Here is a 24,482-nt window from a genome sequence, read left to right as displayed (position 1 = left end):
TAACTATTATCATATGCAACTTTGTGTTCTTCAACATTTTGAAGAAAATCTATTATTTTCTTTGTATATATTCTGTATCCCCACCTAGGTTTAATTCCTGCTATGAATTAATTCTAGCACGTTTTTGTTCATGGGACTTCAGAACATATGGTATTACAGGAGTGAAAGTAAAACGTGTCATCAAAGTTAACAACCGTATTCTGAGACTAAAATTTGAAGATAAATTCCAAACATTTTTGGACAATGAAGATATACATGATTCAGAGTAAGAAGTTAAATTCCATAAGGAACATTTTTTAAAGTCTGGTTTTATTTTGTAAAAATGTCTTTCTGTTTTAAAAGTTTACAATATTGAAAATATAACTTCTTAGTAAATATTTCCTTTCCATGCATCTCCCTTGACTAAGATGACCTAGTTTATCCACATTTGGGCTCTTTTTGAGACTGAGGGTAAATGGAAGTTTAATAATGACACTGGAACAACTAATATAATTAGGATAATCCTGGGCAGGACATACAATTGTCTTATCTACAGCTAAGCTTTTTTAATATCAGATTTCAATTTTTCCCCCTCTCTATTGTTAAGGAGCCATCGAAAGATGCTGGAATGCCTTTTTTATGTTTTTGATCCTGAAGTTGCATTAAAGAAAAAACATCTGCTACAAATACTTGAAAAAGGATTCAAAGACAATGAAACAAGCAAGGTAAGGAAAAAATGTCATTCAGAACAATGCTCTCTACCTCATGAACAAAGTTTTGGTTAAGCATGTACTTTTTCCTAAATCCTTTTTTTAAAAATGTTTTTATTGATTTTGGAGAGGAAGGAAGAAAGAGAGATATAGAAACATCAATAATGAGAGAGAATCATTGATCGGCTGCCTCCTGCACACCCCACACCGGGGATCAAGCCTGCAACCCAGGCATGTACCCTGACCAGGAATTGAACCATGACCTCCTAGTTCATAGGTTGATGCTCAATCACCAAGCTGAGCCATGCCGGCGAGGCAATCATATATATATTAGAGGCCCGGTGCACACGAAATTCGTGCACTTGGTGGGGGGTCCCTCAGCCCGGCCTGCACACTCTCACAGTCCGGGAGCCCTTGAGGAATGTCCAACTGATGGCTTGCGGGCCTAAGCCTTCAGTCAGACATCCTTAGCGCTACCACAGAGGCAGGAGGGGCTCCCACCACCGCCATTGCACTCACCAGCCGTGAGCCCAGCTTCTGGCTGAGCAGCGCTACCCCTGTGGGCGCGTACTGACCACTTGGGGCAGCTCCTGCATTGAGCATCTGCCCCCTGGTGGTTAGTGTGCCATTCAGTCGATTTGCATATTAGCCTTTTATTATATAGGACTAGAGACCCGGTGCACAAAAATTTGTGCACTCCGGGGGTGGTCCCTCAGCCCAGCCTGTGCCCTCTCGCAGTCTGGGACCCCTCGGGGGATAACCACCTGCTGGCTTAGGCCTGCTCCCTGGGGGATTGGGCCTAAGCTGGCAGTCAGACATCCCTCTGGCAGCCTGGGAGCCCTTGGGGGATGTCCACTTGCCAGCGGGGAGCAGGCCTAAGCTGCAGTCGGACATCCTTAGCACTGCTGAGGAGGCGGGAGAGGATCCCGCCACCACCGTTGTGCTGGCAGCCATCAGCCTGGCTTGTGGCTGAGCAGAGCTCCCCCTGTGGGAGCGCACTGACCACCAGGGGGCAGCTCCTGCACTGAGCGTCTGCCCCATGGTGGTCAGTGTGTGTCTAGTGACCAGTCATTCCCAGTCGTTCTGCTGTTAGGGTCAATTTGCATATTACCCTTTCATTATATAGGATAGAGCCCTGGTGCATGGGTGGGGGCCGGCTGATTTGCCCTGAACAATGTCCTGGATCATGGTGGGGGTCCTGCTGGGGTTCCCGGCCAGACTGGGTGAGGGGCTGAGGGCCATTTTCAGACTGGCCACACCCCCTTCAGGGGGGGGTCCTGCTGGGGTGCCTGGCCAGCCTGGGTGAATGGCTGGTGGCTCTTTGCAGGATGGCCACAGCCCGTTCAGGGTAGGGGTCCCCACTGGGGTGCCTGGCCAGCCTGGATGAGGGGCTGATGGCTGTTTGCAGGCTGGCCAAGCCCCCAGCCACCCTAGCTCCCAGTGGAGGCTGGCTGGAAGCAGGTATCTGGGATTTATTTATCTTTATAATTGAAACTTTGTTGCCTTGAGCAGAGGCTGCAGCCAGCCAGGGCTGACGGGAAGCTTGGCTTTCTCCATTGCCGGGGCAACCAAGCCTCCTGCTTGCTCCAGCTCCCTGGCTGCCGGCCGCCATCTTGGTTGAGTTAATTTGCATATAGCTCCTCTGATTGGCTTGTGGGCATGGCTTGTGGGCATGGCTTGTGACTGTAACAGAGGTACAGTCAATTTGCAGGTTTCTATTTTATTAGATAAGATAGGAAACTTCTGTTTCACAAAAGGCTTAGTGCTATCATAGAAAGTACAGCATCCTCATTCTTTGGATTGCACAAGAATAAGTCCATTAATTTATCTGCATGACTATTTAATCTTTCTAGCTATCTTACTTTTTATGTTGTGATCCTTTTGTTGATGACCTTGAAGTCTACTTTCATCTGTTTTCAACTTTCCAAGGTCCATCCCATCTTGGAAAAAAAAAATACATTCACTTAACACTGCTGTGCTTTTTGTCATCCCATTTTTCTCTTTCTTTTTACTGCCACCATTTATTTATTCTCTACTTCACTGTCCCCACCTTGATGCTCACATTGCTCTATTCCTGGTCACTCCTGAGCTCCAAAATGTCATCAACCCTTCTCAGTCCTCTACCTTCTTGTTGAGGCAACTGTAGCACACTGGTATAGAGCAGTGTTTCCTAACCCTTTTCACATATGGCACACATAAAACAAAAACATTGCTGCATTTGAATCCTGCTTCCCTACTCGCCGGCTGTGGGACTTCCCCTCTCTGTGCCTGTTTCTTCCTATCTGTAAATGAAGATGATAATAGTATCTACTTCACAGAGTTGTGGTCAGGATTTAGTGACATATGCATTAAAAAAGTTCTTGCATATCAGTGTCCACAACATCATTTTTGACAAGAGCCAAAAAGGAGAAACAACCCAATGAATGGGTAAACAAACAAATAATATTATATATATATATATATATATATATATATATATATATATATATATATATATGGTATTATTCAGCCATACAAAGTAATGAAATTCTAATACATGCTATGACATGGATGAACCTTGAAAATATATATTAAGTGAAATAAGCCAGACACAAATGGTTAAATACTATATGACTCCACTTATATAAGGTACCTGGAATAGGCAAATTGGTAGAGATAGAAAGTAGAATAGGGGTGAACAAGTGGGTGGGGAGGATAGAGGAATAAGGAGTTATTGCTTAATGAGTACAGAGCTTCTATTTGGAATGTTGAAAAGTTCTGGAAATGGATAGTGGTGATAGTTGCACAATATTATGACTGTACTTAATGCCAATGAATTGTATGCTTAAAATGTTCAAAATGGTAGCTTTTACCATATTTTTACCAACATTTTAAAACAAAACAACAACCTTCCAGCTGCTCTGTGGAGAATGGATTGAAGGGAGTCGGAGCAAATAACAAGGGCACTCTATGCAGGAGGTGGTACGCAGCTTAGGCCAGAGGTGATGGTGGCTTCAGCAGGTGGTGTGGTGAGGGTGCCCCCCACCCCCGTACTTTCTGGAAGAGAAGTATGAAGGAGGTGAGGAATTGAGAGTTTTAGAAGGTAAAGTGCTCAGGGTCATTTCAGAGAACTATGAACCATCATGGGCACAGAGGGTAGGGGAAGGATGGGGCTAACATTTCTGCTTGCCAGGCATTGTGCTAGTGCTTCAACTCCTGCATTTCCTAAAGGAGATGCGCTATCTCTAATCCTCTGCCCTGCTCTGTCCAGTACAGTAGCCACTACCCACATGTGACTGCTGACCATTTGAAGGGCTACCAGCCAGAACTGAGATGGACTCTAAGTTTAAAATATATACCAGTTTTTGAAGACATGGTACAGAAAACAGGACTGTAATTTCTTATATTCTGATTACTTATTAAAATGATAATATTTTGGAAATATTTGATTAACTAAAATGTATTATTAAAATTTATCAAAAGGGTTCTTGGACCAGTTCCTGGCACATAAGAAATTTTTTATAATATTTACTACTATTGTCTGAAACATTTGATACTATTGACTGATCTTTCCTTTCTGAAACTCTCCTTTGGCATCCATGATATTGCACTATTTTTATCCTCTTATTTTTCTGATTGCCCTATCTTTGTTTCCTTTTTGTTCCTTGTCTTGCTTCAAAACATGAGAATACCCAAAGATTAAATTTTACTAACATGCCCTTCTTTCTACACCCATCATCAATTACTCTCATTGTTAAGATCTTAGAATGGGGGGACATATTGGCTGGAAAATATCTCATATTTAATTGCTTTATGTAATGTACATAATTTTAATAATAAATAAAACCAGTATAAACAAGTTTAGGAATAAAATTAACTGACTTTTGATAAGCATACAACATGACTGGATGGAATTAGAAGTACATCTAATTAGAAGTAATTATTAAAGTACCCTCTTATACTGACTGTCACCATACTGTGGGTTATAGAGAAAATGGAAAATATTGGTTAATGCTGTGAATTGGTTAAGTGGAAATTGATTAAGTGGCAAGCAATTGGAGCACATTTGTTATATTGAAATGTAATCATTTCTATGCATTTCTCCAAAAGTCCTTAAGGATAGGGGCTGTTTATAGATTCTTAGTTGAAGTCTGAGGAATAAAAGATGGATAGTTGGGCAGATGGATGAATGGCAATCACACCTGTTTCTGTGCCTTCATATGGTTTCTTCCTCTTAAAAATACTTTCCTCTATAAAGTTTCTGATTATTGGAATTATGTCTAATCTTAACCACTTCAATTAAAAAGGGATATCTTATTTGATGCATCTAGTGATGCCTTGTATTTTTTTAAAATATATTTTATTGATTTTTTACAGAGAGGAGGGGAGAGGGATAGAGTTAGAAACATCAATGAGAGAGAAACATCAATCAGCTGCCTCCTGCACGCCCTCCACTGGGGATGTGCCTGCAACCAAGGTACATGCCCCTGACTGGAATCGAACCTGGGACCCCTGTGTCCGCAGGCCAACACTCTATCCACTGAGCCAAACCGGTCAGGGCCCTTGTATTTTTTATTATTGGGTATAGTTTCCAGCCCCTCTCTTATTTGATGGCCAAGACCATGCGATAGCCTCACAATGCCATACAAATAGCTTGCATCTAATAAATATTTAGTGATGTTCCCTAGAAATCTAAGAAGGTTGTACTTACTGGAGTGTGGAAATTGTGGTCATATGAGCCACATTTCAGCATTTATTTTATAAAATTTCTTTGGACAACAGATTTCAATACAAAAAAAAGATATAGGCAATTCAGCTTTTATAAAAAAGATATATTTCTAGATAATTTGGCTACTAACATTAAACTAATAATAATTTCAAAACTGTGATAGTGACATGGAGAAGTAGAACTGAGTTTAGATCATGGCTTTGCCAACTTCTACTTCTGTCTTTGGATAGATTATACAATTTCTCTTAGCTCTAGTTTTTTTGACTGCTAAAACTAGAGATTGATTGCTCTTTAGAGTTGCTTTCACAACAAGTAACATAAATATTTCTGATAAAACACTTTGAAGAAAGAAATCAAGTCACAATGCAAACTAAAATTTTCATGCACTAGCACAGTGAGATGTATCTGAAAAACGAGGTAGATTATTAGACTAGATATATTATTAGAAAAAATATACATACATAAGAACCTTCACTAATGTAATATCTCATTCCCATAGGATTTTCTTTTTGAAATATGCACGATTATTAGTGGGGTATCATTGAATATGTGTAAAACTGTAGATCCTACACCACATAAACATAAAATAATAAACCCACTATGTTGAAGTTGACATATTACCAATTTTATAAAAAACTGACTTTGTTTTTCATTACAGCTGCCTCTCAGAAAGGAAGCTGTCACTCTTGCTAACAGCCTAAGCATGTGTGAATGTCCCAGAATTGAATTTCTACAGCAAAAGCACAAGGATGATAAGAAAAACTCCTTTGACCATGAACTCTATAGACATGGTAATACAAATATACTCTATTCCTGAACCTTTAAGTTCTAAGTCTTCAAATTCATTAGTTTCATATCATTTTTGATACTTGGTTTATCAACTCAGGAGATTTTCTGAACCCATTTTCTTTAGTATTTATCAGTGTAGTAATACATGAATTTCTGATCTATTACTTTAATCAGGTTGTCAACAAATATTACTGAGTGATTTTTATGTGTCAACATTAATAGGATGAGACTCATTTGTTACTCATATTTAATCCATGTTATCTAATATAAAGTCTGCTTTTGTTCATTGTGTCCTAAAATAAACTTTAAATATACATATATTCATACATATAAATGTATATATATTATTTACACTTACACATACCCCAAATGGATTGCTTTATAAGTTACCTTTTTAAAGATAAACTTTTGTTATTTCATTTATTCAATCATCAGAACTTTATTTGCATCTTGAGTAGATATAAATAAAAGTACATGACCCATTTGTAGGACACTTCTAGAAGAGGTTCCCTGGTACCTACAGATTAGGGGAAAAGACCAGCTCATCATGTCCTTTCTTGCCTCGCCCTCTTACACAGTTCATTTTTCATTCCACCCGTATTTACTGACTGCTTACACACAATGAGGCACTTGGTAGGTGATAGGGATAGTCAATGCAAACTAGACAGTCTTGTCTTTTATGGTGCTCACAAGCATTAATTATTATTCAAATTAATGTAGAATTATAATTATCATAAGAGCCACAAAGATGAAGTATTAGTGCATAGTATCAATCATAATGAGAATTGATCAAGTCAGGGAGTAAGGGACACCTATTCTTTGGTCTTAACTATCCAACCTACTGAAGATTGAGTAGTCAGAAATTTGGTTAACTCATTTATATGAGTGATATTCTCGGTTCGAGGAAATTAAGCAGATTATTGAACCTAGAAAGAACTATTTATTTGAAAAAAAATAATTAAATCTTTTTTCTCATCCTTCTACATTCCTATCCTAAGGATGGTGTTTTCCATCTTTCTAGCATATGCTTTCCAAAGCAATTAGTTTCTACCGATTAACATTTTATAGCTTACTAGAGGCCTGTTGCACAAAAATTCGTGCACTTGGGGGGGTCCCTCAGCCTGGTCTGTGCCCTCTTGCAGTCTGGGTCCCCTCCGGGGATGTCTACCTGCCAGCTTAGGCCCGCTTCCTGGGGGAGCGGGCCTAAGCCATCAGTCGGACATCCTTAGTGCTGCTAAGGAGGCAGGAGAGGCTCCCACCACCACCACTGTGCTCACAGCCGTCAGGCTTGTGGCTGAGCAGAGCTCCCCCTGTGGGAGCGCACTGACCACCAGGCACAGCTCCTGCATTGAGTGTCTGTCCCCTGGTGGTCAGTGCGCATCATAGTAACCAGTTGTTCTGCCATTAGGCTTAATTTGCATAGTACCCTTTTATTATATAGGATATGTAGTTCTTTAAAAAGTCATCTGAATGTTTTATGCATTATAATTAGAAGTTACTCTATATGATTCAGTGACTCCTGGAAATCCTTAGGATTTAGTGAATCTCAAGGTTCCCTAAAATCTAAAGGGAAAAGAAATGTTCAGCCATCAGTAGACATTTATTGATTGCCTCCTATGCTCCAAGCCACATGCTAAATACTAATGATGCAGAGATGAATTTTTACAACAGTTAACATTAAGGACAACAGATTTCTTATTTTAAATTACTTAATAAAAATATTGCTAAATTTTTGGGTCCTTTTCTTCCTTTTCTGTAAAGCTTTGCTTGATATAATTATAGGAATCTCCTTTTATAACCATTGCATTTATTCAACAAGTATTTCTTGAGCTACTATTTTAGATCAAGCAATGTGCTATGTGCTATCCAGTGGCAACAAGTTAGGCAGGATCTCTGCCTTTACAGAGCATACAGTCAGGTCTGAGGCCAATAAGAAATGCGATATTGGAAAATTACTAAAATGAATTGTTAAAAATTATTTGCTTTTTCAACTTAGGCATCCTCCTCATTACAAAGGTTTTCCTTGGCCAGAGTGTTCAGGCTCGTGAACAGGACTCCATCAGTCAGGCCAACTATCCAATGGTTAATTCAGTGTTCGTCCCTCGAAAATGTGCACTAAGTATGTCTACCATAAAGAGAAATGTGCTTTCATCTTTCTGAATACAAAACGTTTGCATTTAATACAGATGCTTACAATTTAACCTCTATTTCAAGTAGTTTGTAAACTTTTTCTACAAAAAAAATGTTCCTAGCTACTAATGAACTTCCATTTTTCTAACCCCTATTTCAATGTCATTTATGTGTGCAAATATATTATTTGTAACATTTTATATTTTACACACATATAATCTCATATATGTGTATATATATATAAATACATATATATATATATATATATATATATATATATATATGACATGATAAAAGATAAAAACCCTTTTAACAACAAAGGTTTTAGAGAAATACATTTGTCAAAACTATATGAATCACATATTGAATAGAAAAGTGAAAAAGTATGAAAAGGGAAATAATATGAAAAAAGTAAATCCTACTAGTCTATGTTGTGACAGAGTGAATAGTGAGTATTTATAGAATTAACAAACAGTCTAGGTATTGTGGGAAGATATAAGAAGAAAACTCTCCACACACTAAAATAATAGTTGGAACTTGCTGAATTTGTTGTTCATGAATCTATGTAAGAATGAAAAAAGTATATCATGTGTCATGTTGAAGAGTGTTTATTTTGCCTGTTTTTGTTTCTGATTTTACTCTAGATTCTATAGTGGGACAAAGAAACTGTGATTGCAGCTTTCGGCAGTGCAAGTGGTTTGTCTTTGATCATGACCTTGTTTTGCCAGAATACATCGTTGAATTTGAGTTTGTTACAGTGGTATGGATGTATTTTTAATACTAGAGTTTCTTAAATGAGAACATAACATTAATTTGAAGTCTAGTAATGTTATGTCATATACATATGTATATGTATATATACTTAAATTTTAAAAACAAATCACTATGACACCTAAATACTTTAATTATGCAAATATGTTACATGAGTAACATATGGCTGGAGTCCCACTGGAAAAGATTCAAACTATATTGAAAAATATGGAATAAACATGAAAATCTTCTTTCACTTCAACCCCACTCTCTTTCAGGAGGCATCCATTATTAACAGCCTTTGTAGGTTTGTTTTCAGACTTATTCTATGCATTTACAAATATAACAACACATACCATTTTACATTGTAAAATCAAATTCTAAGTATTGTGCGATGATTTTTGCCTTTAACAATATGTTTTGGACATATTTTCACTTCAGTACATATAGGTCTATACATCAGTCTTTTGGTAGGTGCATACTATTCAAAAATAATCTTATTTATTTGACTACCCTATTGATGAAACATAGGTTTCTTTCAGTATTATTACTATTTAAAACAATATTTCAGTGAACATCATTGTAGACATTTCTCTGCAGCATAGGTTTAAAGAAGAATTTGGATAGTAAAAGGGAATATGCATTTTAAATTTTGATAATTTGAGCATTCTCTTCAAAGTTTTTACCATTTTATAAATTTCCAACAGTATAATAGTGATTGTTTTTTGCATCTTTACCAACACAAAATATTACCAATCTTTTTTCCCTCGCTCTGATGGGGGAAAAAAAGAGGATATTTTATTATTTCATATGTTATGGGTTATTTATAATTTTTTGAATCACCTATAATATCCTTTAAACATTTTCTATTGGGCTCTATTGTTTTCATACTGATTGGAAAAATTCTTATATGCATTCTGGATATTAATCCTTTATCATGTCTATATGTTGCAAATATTTTCTGTCACTTGTATTTTTTTATTTGTAGCAAAAGACTTACCTTTCATTTTAATTTGTAATTTACACATTAATTTTTAAGAAGTCAGATATTTCTTTTCCAGTATGAACTCTAAATTTTATGTCTCATTTCAGAAGGCTTATATAAATACTAGAGGCCTGGTGCATGAAATTTGTGAATTGGGGGGGAAGGTGTCCCTCAGCCCAGCCTGCACCCTCTCCAATCTGGGACCCCTTGGGGGATGTCTGACTGCCAATTTAGGCCCGATCAGACATCCCTCTCACAATTCGGGATTGCTGGCACCCAACTGCTCGCTTGCCTGCCTGCCTGATTGCCCCTAACCACTTCTGCCTGCAAGCCTGATCACCCCCTAACCACTCTCCTGCCAGCCCAATCGATGCTTAACTGATCCCCTGCCAGCCCAATCGCCCCCAACTGCCCTCCCCTGCCAGCCCAGTCGCCCCCAACTGCCATCCCCTGCTGGCCTGGTCGCCCCCAACTACCCTCCCCTGCCGGCCTGGCTGCCCCTAACTGCCCTCCCCTGCTGGCCATCATGTGGCTGTGGGTGCCATCATTTTTGAGGGTGGGGCAGTCAATTAGCATATCCCTCCTTATTGGCTGTGGGTACCACCATCTTTGCGATGGTGTGAGGGTCAATTAGCATATTCTCTCTTTATTAGACAGGATTCTTATTTTCTTCCAAATCTTATATAGATTATTCTAAAACTTTTAGATATTACTTCCATCTAGGTATTTTTCTATATTGTGTGAGGGAGGTATGGTGATCAAATAAATTGTCTCTTAAAAATGAACAGCTACTTGACAAACATCATCTTTTTTCCTCTACTTTAAGATACCATCTTTGTTTTTAAAATTATTTTCATATATAAGGGGCCGATTTATAGATCTTTCTATTCTGTTCTATTCATTTTCTTATCTAATCTTGGACCCCTATTACATTGTTTTGGTTATTACAACCTGATGATATGTTTTGATAAATGATAGGGCAAATTCCCTTCCCCTGCCCCTAACTCATTGGAAAAAAAAAAATTCTCAGCCAACTCTTGAGCATTTTCTTTACTAAATAAAATTTAGAATCAGCTTGCTAAATTCTATTTAAAATCCTATTCGGATTACATTGAGATTGTATTGAATTTAAAACTTCATTTAGGGTAAAATGAATACTTTGCAGTATTGGGCCTCTCATCCAGGAACATGATAAGTTATTTCATTTACTCAAGTCCTCTCTGACAGTTTTCTTTATATAGGCCTTAATTCTTGTTAAGTATAGTTCTGGGCATGTATATTTTATTTTGTTATTATGAATGGGATTGTATTAGTCAAGTATGCTTTCAGCAAAAGACACAGAAATCCAGACAAATAGTAAGTAGAAAAAAAACTCAAATTATAAATAGTTGAGAGGTGGGCAGTTCCTGACTATTCAGGGATGTCAGCAAAGACAGTAACTCCATCATTCTTCTGTTTGCCACTTCATGAACTATTTTGACCTGAAGATTCAGTTTTTTCTTTAGTTTAGGGAAGTTTTCTTATAATTCCTTGATTATTTCCTCTCTTCTATTTTCTGTCAAGCTCCCTGAAACTAAACATTGGACATTCTAAATTACCCTCCACATCTTATAAATTTTTTATTTCATATTTTATATCTTCATTTTTAAAATTTTGTGTTCTGGATGAGTTCCACAATATCAGCTTCCACATTGCTAATTTTATCTGTTGCCATATCCATTTGGTTTGTCAAAGCATTTATTAGTTCCACTTATTGTTTTTATTTCAAAGTTTTGTATCCTATATTTCCTATAGTTGATGCTTTATTCTAATATAGATGCTTTTTTCTCCCAGGTTTTTGAAAATTCTCTTATAGACTGTTTTGTTTTTTTCTAGAGTCATTTCTATTTGTTCATGTTGTTCTTGCTTATCAATACATAATTCTTACCATAATTATATAATTATCTGATTACCAATTACCTGGAGCATTCTCCTGCTGTTTTACTTGTCCACTCAGAACACCAAGTTTCTCTGGACCTGCTCTGCAGTGGTTATCTCCTGCATGTGTTTTGACTAGAGGTTACCTTTCTGATCCTATTTCTCTGTCAATTCAGTCCCCTCTGATTTATGTCTCACAATTTCTAGTCTTTTGTTGTACCCTATCCATTGTTATATAAATTTTTGCTAATTTTAAGGAATATTTAGTGGGAGGGGATGAATACATCACTTATTCTTAGCCCACAATTTTAATCTACTCTCATACATTGCCTAATGTGATTCTTATCATCATAGGTATCTATACTAATAAAAGAGTAATATGCTTATTAGACTGGACATCTTCCAGATGACCTTCCGGACAAAGCCATGGTGGTGGGGCCGAGGCAGAGGTAGTTAGGGGCGACCAGGTGGGCAGGAGAGAGCAGTTATCGGCATCAGGCCATCAGGCAGAGGCAGTTAGGGGCGATGAGACAGGTAGGCAGGCAGGCGGTTATGAGCCAGCGGTCCCGAATTGTGAGAGGCATGTTTGACTGCCAGCAATCAGACATCCCCCAAGGGGTCCCAGATTGGAGAGGGTGCAGGCTGGGCTGAGGGACCCCCACCTCCATGCATGAATTTTGTGCCTCTAGTCTATAATAATAAAAGCATAATATGCTAATTAGACTGGATGTCCTTCTGGACAAAGCCAGAGCTGAGAGGGCTGAGGCAAAGGTGGCTGCTGCAGCGGGCAGGGGCCAAGCCCCTTGCACAAATTTCGTGCATTGGGCCTCTAGTTACTATATAACTAAAAACCTTTTCTAAATAGCCTATTTCTTTTTCAAAAACGATAAACTCAGCAACCAAATTTTCAATATTTTAAATAAATTTTTAGGTCAAGACTTATTCTTTATTTTCTTCAGTCAACAATGCTATTCTAGAAGAAAGCAAAAAAAGTTCAGAAGGATCAGTATTGTCCCAGGAATTGAAATTTGATGATGAAGTTATAAAAATGGACCCCAGGATCAAGCCAAGACCAAAACTTATTAGCTTGGATGATAAAACAATACTTTCCCTTGCCAAGACTAACGTATACAGTCATATTGTAGTAAGTATTATGATGAATAACATTTTTGGACAAGAACCTTGAATTTGGAATCAGAACCTGTCATATGAAATCTAAAGGTATTAAACCACCTATCTGATCATGCCAGGCATCATGTGATCAAATTCCAAAGTACCCAACCCTTTCCTTCTATGTGGACTACATTTGTGCTGTCTGGGAGTAATGTAATATTAGCTATACATGTAATTTAAAATTTTCTATTCACATTTACAACGTATTTTAAAAATTGGCCCTGGTCAAGTAGATTACTTGGTTGGAGCATTGCCCAATACACCAAAGTTGCGGGTTCAATCCCTAGTCAGGGTACATACAAGAATCAACCAATGAATTCATAAATTCATAAATAAGTAGAACAACAAATTAATGTCTCTCTCTGTCTCTCTCTCTCTCTCTCTCTCTCTCTCTCTCTCCTCTCTATATCAATCAATGAATAGATAATAAAATTTAAATGGCAGGATTAATTTTAGTAATATATTTTAGTTAATCTAACATACCCAATATATTATCATTTCAAAATACAATGGATATTAAGATTCATTAATCAAATTATTTCATAATAAGTATTTGAATTCTGGAATATGTTTTACAGCACATTCCAATTCATTTTTTCTTTTTTCTTTTTTTTCTTTATTGATTAAGATATTACATATGTGTCCTTATGCCCCCATTGCCCCCTCATCCCCCCACTCATGCCCTCACCCCCCTGGTGTCTGCAATTCATTGTTTCTGCACTATAATATCAAGATGTCATATTTGAGTAATAATTTTTTATAATAAAGCTTTAGTAATGCAAGGTATAATATATGAGTGTGTTTTGACTGGATTAAAACTCTATAACATGTATTCCTGTAGACTTAAAGGGATTGAATAAAAAAAAATACAACAGAAGATAGGTCTTTTTGTTATCTGTGATTTGCAAGATAAAAAACAGAGAGGAGGAAAAAAACAAACAAAACAGAGAGGAGGAGAATACAGTTTCAGAATGCCTTAGCCTGATACGACCTCAGCCTGGATGCATTAATTTGATCAACACCCATAACATAAGAATGGAGAGGCTTTTTCATCTTAAATTTGTTTATACTGCTTAAAAGCCAGCAAACTTTCTAGAGCTTCTAGTAAGAATACTAGATGTCACAAGAACGTTTAGAGAGCACATCCTTTGTTTCCTTCCTTTGTGTCATTACTATAAGTTCAGGTACATACCTCTTATTTTCTTTTCAGTCTTCCCCACTGGATTGAGTTTTATGAAAACATACATGAAAATAAATAAATTATTTAGAAATAAAAACCCCAGATTTGTAACATAATTTTATATTCTCTAACAGCACAATTACGTACCAAAAAATTAGGGTTGTCAGTTATAGTCTGTTTTTTGCACTGATTTATTCATCTAGCATTTACTGAGAATGTGCTATGTTTGGGGCAATGAGGTAAGTATTGGGGGTTCAGAATGAAGAAATTATTTTTCCTGCATCAAGGACATCATTTTTGTGGAGGAGACAGATATGTAAAAAACATAGGAAGCTTGGAGTTACTGCGAGAGTTCCACAGAAAGAGGTGAGTTTTGTGCAGATTTTTGAAGGTTAAGCGAAATTTAGTTGTTTACATATTCCAGGCAGAGGAAATACTCTACCCATAGGCACATAGTTTTGAAAGAGCATGGTGTCTTCAGGGAACACAGAGAAACTCAGTGTGACTAGAACATAGGATGTGTGATGGTAGAAGGTAGAGGTGTCAGTTGGAATACAGGAAGCAACATGAAACAATAGGTGGAAGAGTAGGAGATTATAGCCATACTAGGGGCCCAGTGCACAAATTCGTGCACCTTGAAAGGAACTGTGGGCGGCGAGGCTGCAGTAGGCACAGGGGAGGGTCTCGGCCCTTCCTCTGTGACCCTGCCTGGCCCCTCCCGCCGCAGCCCCAGTCCCCTGTCTGCCAGCAGCCCCGCTCCCGCTGCTCCCATGCACTGATGGTACTGGCCCTGCTTGCACCCACTGATGGCGCAGAACAATTGGGGCCGGTGCTGTCAGCGAGTGTGAGTGGTGGCTGCTGCCCCAATCGCCCCTCACGAGCAGAAGGAGTTGGAGAAGCCCTCAGGAATAATCAGGTCCAAGTCACTGCTCACACCCACTGATGGCGCTGAGTGATCGGGACTGGCACCGGGCATCGGCAGCAGGTACAAGTGGGGCCAGTGCTGGCAGCAGGTGTGAGTGCCACACAGGAGCAAAGAATTTTCAGTAATCACCAGAGTCTTGCTCCAATGACAGCGTCTGGAGCTCCGCCTTGGTCTGGTTCCCTGTTCACTTGTTCCACTATCCTGTTGCAGCCAACGCCCACCATGTTCTTCACACACTCCCTGGTGGTCAGCGCACATCATAGTGAATATTAGGTTCTGCTGTTCAGTCTATTTGCACATTAGCCTTTTATTATATAGGATTTTTAAAGGCAAATTTAAAATTTTAGATTCTTTAAGAAACTGACTCTCTGTAAAGACTCTAATTTTGGCAGCTTGTGTTTAGATTTCACTGAAGTCAGACTGGTGGTATGGAAATCCAGTAAAAGCTATTGTAGTAATCCAAATGACAGATAATAGTTTGAACTAAGGCACTGATAGTAGTGATAGTATGGAGTGATTGGTTTGAGAAACATTTCTAGAATCAAATGAATGTGGAAAAGAGGGGAAGGGGGTGATCAACAATATCTGTTAGATAGTGAAACTCTTAATCAGGATTGACAACATAAACTATCAAGCAAATATATAGAGAAGTTGATGAATTCAGTTGTGGACATGTTTGGTGTAAGGTATCTGTAGATTTTATCATGGTTGATACCTACATATGACCTGTGGAATAAACTAGTATGCATAAACTGGCCCTTCTTAATTTTAGCTAAGTTTTGACAACTATTTGACATTTGCTTGTTTCTCCCTACCAGGAATTTAGTTATGTCCATAGTATATATAATAAGGTATTAGATGGTAGAGGTAAGTGAAGAAGATTGGGAGGTAGACACCTAATTTTATCATAATACCAATTTATTGTGACTACTGCAGTAAGTTGTATTAATACATTTCTTATGCCACTGATTATTTTGTAGACTATACATAAACATAATCTTCGCTTGATACCATTCACAATGCTGTAGCTTAAAGACAAAAAGATATGTAGATATCAGGGTCTCCCCCAAATATAAAACTATATAATAATAATCATTTTTATATAGCCCAGGAAAATGGACAGGGGAAGTCTGGGCCAAATCCTGACATAGAAATTGTCTTATCCACTCTTCCACCTCCTTCTTTGATGTTCTGTCCTCCTACTTCAGCACCTCATTCAGCCTTTCTTCCTCAGTCCAGTGCTCTCACAGGGTTTCTTGCAGTCAAGGTATATCCTTGCCATCCACTCTCTCTTGTGAGTTACCCAGCTAATATCCAAAATCTTTAGGGCCTATATTGTTCACTGGCTAGCCTAAGCAATATATCTGTCCTAATAAATATCTCAACAATATCTATATATATAGCCTAAGTGACTGGCCGACCAGCCAACTGGCCAACCATATGGTAGCTACGATGTGCACTGACCACCAGGGGACAGACGCTCAACACAGGAGCTGCTGAGCTGCGGTGACTTGGCAGCTGGGGTTCTTGGGTAACGCACCTGGAACAAGAGAGGAGGGAGCTCGATTTTGGGGTGCACCACCCAAGAACTTCCCTCTCGCAATCCAGAACCCCTTGGGAGATGTTGGTGAGCCGGTTTCAGCCTGATCCCCGCAGGCCAGGCTGAGGGATCCCATTGGTGCACAAATCCGTGCACTGGGCCTCTAGTATTAAACTATTTTTGTAAAATAATTTCATGCCAATTATAGACAAACTTGGACCAAGTGGAAAGTCAAATTAATCAAGAACCATATCTAATGATGCTATAATAAACTATACCTTCCAAAAACCATACATTAGATTTTTAAAATATATTTTATTGATTTCAGAGAGGAAGGGAGAGGGAGAGAGAGATAGAAACATCAATAATGCCCTAACCAGTTTGGCTCAATGGATAGAGCGTTGGCCTGTGGACTGAAGTGTCCCAGGTTTGATTCCCGTCAAGGGTATGTACCTTGGTTGCGGGCACATCCCCAGTAGGGGGTGTGCAGGAGGCAGCTGATCGATGTCTCTCTCTCATCGATGTTTCTGACTCTCTATTCCTCTCCCTTCCTCTCTGTAAAAAATCAATAAAATATATTTTTAAAAAAAGAAACATCAATAATGAGAGAGAATCATTGATCGGCTGCCTCCTGCACACCGCACATTGGGGATCAAGCCTGCAACCCAGGCATGTGCCCTGACCAGGAATTGAACCATGACCTCCTGATTCATAGGTCATCACTTAACCACCGAGCCACTGGCTGGGCAGATTTCTTTTTCTTATGGGCTCAATCTTAATGTCATTTAAGTAACTATGGTGTAGAGTATAATCTGTCTTATTTTTAATTTATGTTTTATTTTACTTCAGAATCTGAATCTACATGGAAACAGCTTGAGTAGACTGAGAGATCTCTCCAAGTTAACAGGACTTCGAAAACTTAATATCAGTTTTAACGAATTTACTTGTTTAGATGATGTATACCACTTGGTAAGAACTGTTCTTTCAAAATTATTTAAGTAAAACAGAATTATTAATTTGATGGATAAATTGTGTTTGTAATTATGACCTCATATATACCATATTCAAGATTATACAGCCCATATCAGGAACAAAACCTACATACTCTGTACTATCTTACTTTCTCTAAAATATAGATTCCATTTGAAAACCAAATATACAACTGTGGTCATATCAGATTTCTAGCTACTTTAAAAAAATTTATTAAAACAATTCCAGATTGTTTTTAAAATATCCTTTGGAAAGTGTTGTTTTCATTTTGTTCTGCTCTTACTACTTTAGATCTAATATTGTCAGTTCCTCCCATCTGTTCATTATCCATGTTATTTCTTTTTCTCTCTGCCTTGTCCTTTCTACCTGAATGTCACATGCATGGCTCTTGTTTGACTCATGTTTGTCATCTCATAGTTCATAGGACAAATATACTAATGCTCATATACACATTAGTTTGGATCTTGTCTGGCTTTTGCTTTCCTTGTCATATATTATATAGCAAAATTAATTACATATGTGATTTCATAACTCCAATCCATCATTCCAAGTTTCCGTGGGTCCCAGCTCATTGACATTCCTTTTCAGGATATCATTCTCAGCTCTTATTCATTCTCTACCTCCTAGCAACCATATCAAAGTCCTTGCGCTGCTGCTTCCACCACTGATGTGGGAGCAGTTACTTTGTTTATTGGCCTTTGGTTTCAGTGTTAATTAAGCTCCCTTCCTTGTTTTTTATGGTAAGCCAAAGTCCCATTTATTTATTTATTCATTCATTTATAAATTGAATTTATTGAGGTGACATTGGTTCACAAAGCCATATAGTTCTCAAGTGTAGAACTCAACAAAACATCATCTGCATACTGCATCGTGCACCCATTGCCCAAAACAAAGTCTCTTTCAGTCCCCATTTTCCTCCTTTTGCCCATTTCTGTTTGCTCTGCCCTGGTGATTCCCTGAGACCCCACTCCACCCAATTTACAACCCCACCCAAGCTGTGGGCAGCAGCTTTTGCATATGAATGGCCTGTCCTTTCTCAGGCTAAAAACCTGTCAAACAAGCTGCAGCTCAATCAGGGAGTCCCAAACCTATCAATAAAAGGCCCAAGACCCAGCACCAGCACTATCCTGCCTTGCTTCACAGCTGGGCCTCATCTGGGCACTTTCAAACCTGATACAAAGAGGAGGAATCTACAGATCTCTCTGTAGCTCCTACTGGGTGGCCCTAGGCAGTGTCTGACTTTGCACCTCCCTGGAGAACCAAGAGCCAGTGTACCCAGTGGTCAGTGTCAGACCATACCAGATTACAACTCTACACATCCATTAGTGACACACTCAAGGGGCTGTGAACACCAAAGCCACACTGAAGCAAGTCCTGCTCTATAAGGGTGTCTCCTACACAGCAGCTCCCCCACTGTAGTCTCAGCTGGTCCTCACAGCCAATTGGCCTGGAGGTCAATTCCTCCCAGTGACACTAACAGCAATCAAGTCTCAACTACAACAAGACTGTGCTCACAGACCACAAAGGGGTGCACCTAGAATTCCAAGCTCAGGTGACTGGGAAGGCTGAGCCACTGGGCCCTATAGGACAACTACTACACAAGGCCACTCTATCAACTCAAGGAGACATAGCAGCCCTACCCAATATATAGAAACAAACACAGGGAAGCAGCCAAAAAGTGGAGACAAAGAAACATGTCACAAATGAAAGAAATGGAAGAAAGCAAACTACTGGCTATAGAGTTCAAAACCACAGTTATAAGGTTATTCAAGAATCTTCTACAAACCTCTAAGGGACTTAGTGAGGCTTTCAAGGATCTTACTGAGAATGCCAAAAAAAAGAAGAAAAAAAGAAAAAGGACCAGTCAGAAATTAAGCATACACTGACTGAAATAAAGAATAATATATAGGAATTCAATAGTAGACTAGAGGATCCAGAGAGTCAAATCAATGATTTGAGATAAGAGGAAGCAAAAAACACCCAACCAGAAGAGCAAAAAGAAAAAAGAATCCAAAAATATGAAGATAGTATAGGAGCCTCTGGGACAACTTCAAGTGTACCAACATCTGAATTATGGGGTGCCAAAAGGAGAGAGAGAGCAAGATATTGAAAACCTATTTGAAGAAATAATGACAGAAAAATTCTCCTACCTGGTGAAAGAAATAGACTTACAAATTCAGGAAGCACAGAGAACCCCAAACAAGAGGAACTCAAAGAGAACCACACCAATTAAAATGCCAAGGGCAAAAAACAAAGAGAAAAACTTAAAAGCAGCGGGAGAAAAACAGTTAGTTACCTACAAGGGAGTACCCATACAACTGTCAGCTGATTTCTCAACAGAAACTATGTAGGCCAGAAGGGAGTGGCAAGAAATATTCGAAGTGATGAATAGCAAGAACCTACAACCAAGATTATTCTACCCAGCAAAGCTATCATTTAGAATTGAAGTTCAGATAAAGAGCTTTCCAGACAAGAAAAAGCTAAAGGAGTTCATCACCACCAAATCAGTATTATATGAAATGCTGAAGGGTATTCTTTAAGATGAGGAAGAAGAAAAAGGTAAAGATAAAAAATATAAACAACAAAGTGGCAACATATCTATCAACCATTGAATCTAAAAGTCGAATGAATAAAAAAATCTGATGAACAGAATAAACTGGTGAATAGAATAGAATGAGGGCATGGAAATGGAACAGACTGATGATTCTCAGAGGAAAGGGAGTGTGTGGGGGGTGTGGGAAGAGATTAGACAAAGATCTTATGTGCATGTATGCATTACCTATGGACACAGACAATAGGGTGGCGAGGGCCTGGGGTGGGGTGGGAACTGGGTGGAGGGGAGCTATTGGGGGGGGGGGATAGAGAAACCTCTGTAGTAATCTCAACAATAAAGATTAATTAAAAAACATAAAAAAATAAAAATAAAACTATCCTAATAATACACATATTAGATATTATGCTATCATTAAAAATAATTTTGAAGAACATTTAATGATATGTGAGCATGTTAAAGGATACAAAATTCTATACAATATAATCTGTTTTATACAAAAATATGTATGTTCATATAATAAAAAAATTTCAATTATACTTTCTGAGCAATAGAATTATATGTTTTCTATATTTTCTTTGTATCTGTTTATTGTAGTTCCCAAATTTCTAACACAGAATATGTTACTTTAATGATTTTTCAAAATTATTAAAATTCATGCACTTTTGAATAAGAAAAATCATAAACTAGGTTTGGTTTGTACCTCTGAAGATCAACCTTTTAACCATGTTCAATAGTTTAAAGCAAAAGCCTAAATTTTAAGAAGTGTAATTCCTTGTTTTGGGGGACAAATTATCTTCCCAGTTCCTCTTTGCCTTCTTTTCTCTGAAAGCAAGCAATGCCACTCTATGTTAACAAGGGCAAAGTGTGAATTAAGAGAGAATGACTAAAATAAAATACCTGTAGCTCTATAGTGAATGTATACATTGATACCATGATTGCAGTATAACTAATGGTTAGGTTTCTGTGAGGATTACCAAAAAGCATGTAGAATACTTAGAGGATCATAGAGAAAGGAACTATGTAAATACAAACCACGATCCCTTCAGCATCGCTTCTATTTGCATCTATTGCAGTACAACCTTGAATATTTGGATGCAAGCCATAACCATGTGATAACCCTTGAGGGATTCAGAGGTCTGATGAAACTGAAGCAGTTAGACTTGAGCTGGAATCAACTGAAAAAATCTGGTGATGAAATAAATATATTATGCAAACACACCACAAGCCTTCTCATTCTTGATATTCGACATAATCCATGGCAAAAGGTATGCAACAGATGTGATAAGAAAGCAATTATTTCAGAGCCATTTTCTCACTACTATTCAATGATAGCCAAAAATAGGCAAATTGTCTTCATTGTATTAGAATTTCTTCTTTAAAAAATATTTTTAATTGATTTCAGAAAGGAAGGGAAAGGAGAGAGAGAGAGAGAGAGAGAGAGAGAGAGAGAGAGAGAGAGACCAATAATGAGAAAGAATCATTGATTGGCTGCCTCCTGCCCGCTCCCCACTGGGGATTGAGCCCGCAACCCAGGAATATGCCCTGACCAGGAATTGAATCGTGACCTCCTAGTTTACAGGTCGATGCTCAACCATTGAGCCATACCAGTTGAGCTAGAATTTCTTTAAGTATTTCATAAGTTAAATTTAGTATAGTTATCAAATGAATCAAATGTTACTATAAGAAATAACATTATAGCCTATAAAAGGCTATAATTTCATGCCAGACATTTTTGTAATCTAATAGTTTGATAGTATTATGGTTTTAAGAATGTTAGATGTCATTGCCATTTATAAAACTTCAGAGAGTTTATGTAGCTCAGTGTGCTAGAACTTTATTGTAATGAAGCAAAGGAACCAAGAATAATAGAGTATAGTAAAAGAAACATACTACAAAGGGGGGAACAAATTTATCATCTCCCTTACTACTAGCTGACTGCTGATCTAGATTAAAAGGAGGCATGGCCATTGTTCTTTGAACACTTTCACCACAGTTGCTTTTCAACAGCATATGGGATTTACCCCTTCATAAGAATAGAACCATCCACCTCCAAACAGGACAGATTAACTCATAAATATAATTTAATTTCAACTATTATGTAAAGAACTAGAGGCCTGGTGCACGAAATTCATGCAAGGGGGGGGTGGGGGGGGGGTCCCTTAGCCCGGCCTGCACCCTCTCGCAATTCAGGACTGTTGACTCCTAACTGCTCACCTCCCTGCCTGACCGCCCCTAACCACTCTGCCTGCCTGATCGCCCCTAACCACCTCTGCCTGCCTGCCTGATTGCCCCTAACCACTCTGCCTGCCTGCCTGATTGCCCCTAACTGCTCGCCTGCCTGCCTGATTGCCCCTAACCGTTTCTTCCTCGGCCCCTTTATTATTATTATAGATAAGTTAAGCCTTTATTTTAGATATATAATAAAATAAAAGATGCATAATTTTGAGTTATATGGGAAGGAATAAATAAGCACCCCATTCCATGCCATAACAGGTGTAGTATTTTGTAAAAATTAACTTTCTGTTATTTTTCCCCAGCCAGCCACACTAAGGTTGAGTGTTCTTGGCAGACTGAAGACCCTGACTCACTTAGATGGGGTTCTAGTTTCAGAGGCAGAAGCTACAGCAGCTATGAAATTCATCAGTGGCACAAAGATTACTCAGGTTAGATATAACTATTTATACTTATTGTGATATTTTGAATATACAAATAACATTTCCCATTTTCTTATTTTGTTATTAAGATTTTATATTGTCTTAGCATGCTAATAAAAAAGCAATTAATATATAACAATCATATCCCTTGAATTTTTTTCTGTTTAAATGTATCCCATTTAACTTTCTATAAAATAAGATAAGCTGAGAGGGCATGAGAAATCATTTAGTGAATTAGCTACATAGTATTGGTATTATATGTTTGTGTTTGAAAAAAAACCAAAATCTATTAACTTGAAGGAGGAGAGAGGTCTATGATTCCCAGATTAATAATGCTAATATTTTGGACAAAGTCACTTCAACAGTCTAAATATCTCCAATCTAGTTTTCTATCTATTTACTTTTTGTAAGGCACTTAAATATTAGTTAATTTTTGATCTATCAAAATGAAGGCAAGATACTTTTTTGTTGATTAAAAATACAATTAACTCCTGAAGAAGAGTTGGGGATTTACCCTACCAGAAATCAAAACTTATTAAAATCCTTTAAGACAGGGGTGGTGAATATCTGGCCTGAGGGCTGTATAAGGCCAGTGAAATCATTGGTCTGGCCCTGCCAACACATTAGGGGTGAGTTAATTAAATGTTTGACCAAATATAGCAGACTAATTTTTATATGGCCCAAGAATAATGTTATAAATATCCAAATGGCCCTTAGCAGAAAAAAGGTTCCCATCCCTGCTTTAAGACAATGTGGAATTCGTGCAGAGTTAGACAAATAGACCAAAAAGAATTTATATATATAAAAAGCCAGTGTCCATGATGACCAAATGACCAGTCACCATGAGGTGAATTGAGCACCTCTCGGTCCACAAGCAGGGTGGGGCAGGACTAGGGACTGGCAAGCGGGCTGAACGGCTGACCTCTTGGTCCCTGCCCCCTGCCCACAGGCTCCGATAGATCAGCGATGGTGAACAGGGGAATAGGAGTAGGTGGCGAGAGGACCAGGTTAGCTGTCAGGCCGTTGGGATCACCAGCTAAATCCTCAGCTGCTCGGGGGCTCAGGCCTGTGGGAACGCAGGTGCCGGAGACTTCACCTTCATGCATGTGCACCGGGCCGGCCGCTGATGGAACATGATGCCCACTTGGGGCTGCTCACGCGGGTGCCGCCCCCACCGCCGCTGCCACTGCTGCTGGGGCTTGAGGTACTGATGGAAGCTGTGGGGCATGCTCATGCCTACCTGCCCCGGCGTGAGCAGCCCCAAGCGGGCAGCGTGTTCCATCAGCGGCTGGCCTGGCACATGCTCATGAAGTCGCCAGCACCTGCTTTCCTGCAGGCCTGAGCCCCTAAGCAGCCGGGGATGAGCTGGTGATCCCAACAATCTGACAGCCAGCGGCAGAGGCGGCGTTTGGCCTGGGGACTGGCAAACGGGCAGAACATGGCCCTGATCGCAGGAGGGTAGGCCCTAGGGACCCTACATGCACAATTTTGTGCGCTG

The 24,482-nt window shown here is 38.7% G+C and overlaps 1 protein-coding gene across 1 annotated transcript in view; it reads left to right on the top strand.

Annotated features, from left to right (window-relative positions):
* LOC102417625 (leucine-rich repeat-containing protein 9) overlaps positions 1 to 24,482 on the top strand; it is a 92,572-nt gene that overhangs the window by 26,164 nt on the left and 41,926 nt on the right. Inside the window, exons 11-19 of the mRNA XM_023759926.1 lie at positions 89 to 265; positions 587 to 704; positions 6,056 to 6,188; positions 8,183 to 8,305; positions 8,961 to 9,076; positions 12,900 to 13,112; positions 17,636 to 17,755; positions 21,404 to 21,595; positions 22,868 to 22,993. Of these exons, the coding sequence (XP_023615694.1) occupies positions 89 to 265; positions 587 to 704; positions 6,056 to 6,188; positions 8,183 to 8,305; positions 8,961 to 9,076; positions 12,900 to 13,112; positions 17,636 to 17,755; positions 21,404 to 21,595; positions 22,868 to 22,993 (1,318 nt within the window). The remainder of the gene's footprint in view (positions 1 to 88; positions 266 to 586; positions 705 to 6,055; positions 6,189 to 8,182; positions 8,306 to 8,960; positions 9,077 to 12,899; positions 13,113 to 17,635; positions 17,756 to 21,403; positions 21,596 to 22,867; positions 22,994 to 24,482) is intronic.

Source organism: Myotis lucifugus, unplaced genomic scaffold, assembly GCF_000147115.1.
Source record: "Myotis lucifugus unplaced genomic scaffold, Myoluc2.0 scaffold_166, whole genome shotgun sequence".
Taxonomy (NCBI): Eukaryota; Metazoa; Chordata; class Mammalia; order Chiroptera; family Vespertilionidae; genus Myotis; species Myotis lucifugus.
The sequence above is the reverse complement of the archived record's forward strand: the minus strand, read 5'-3'. Positions and strand labels throughout refer to the sequence as shown.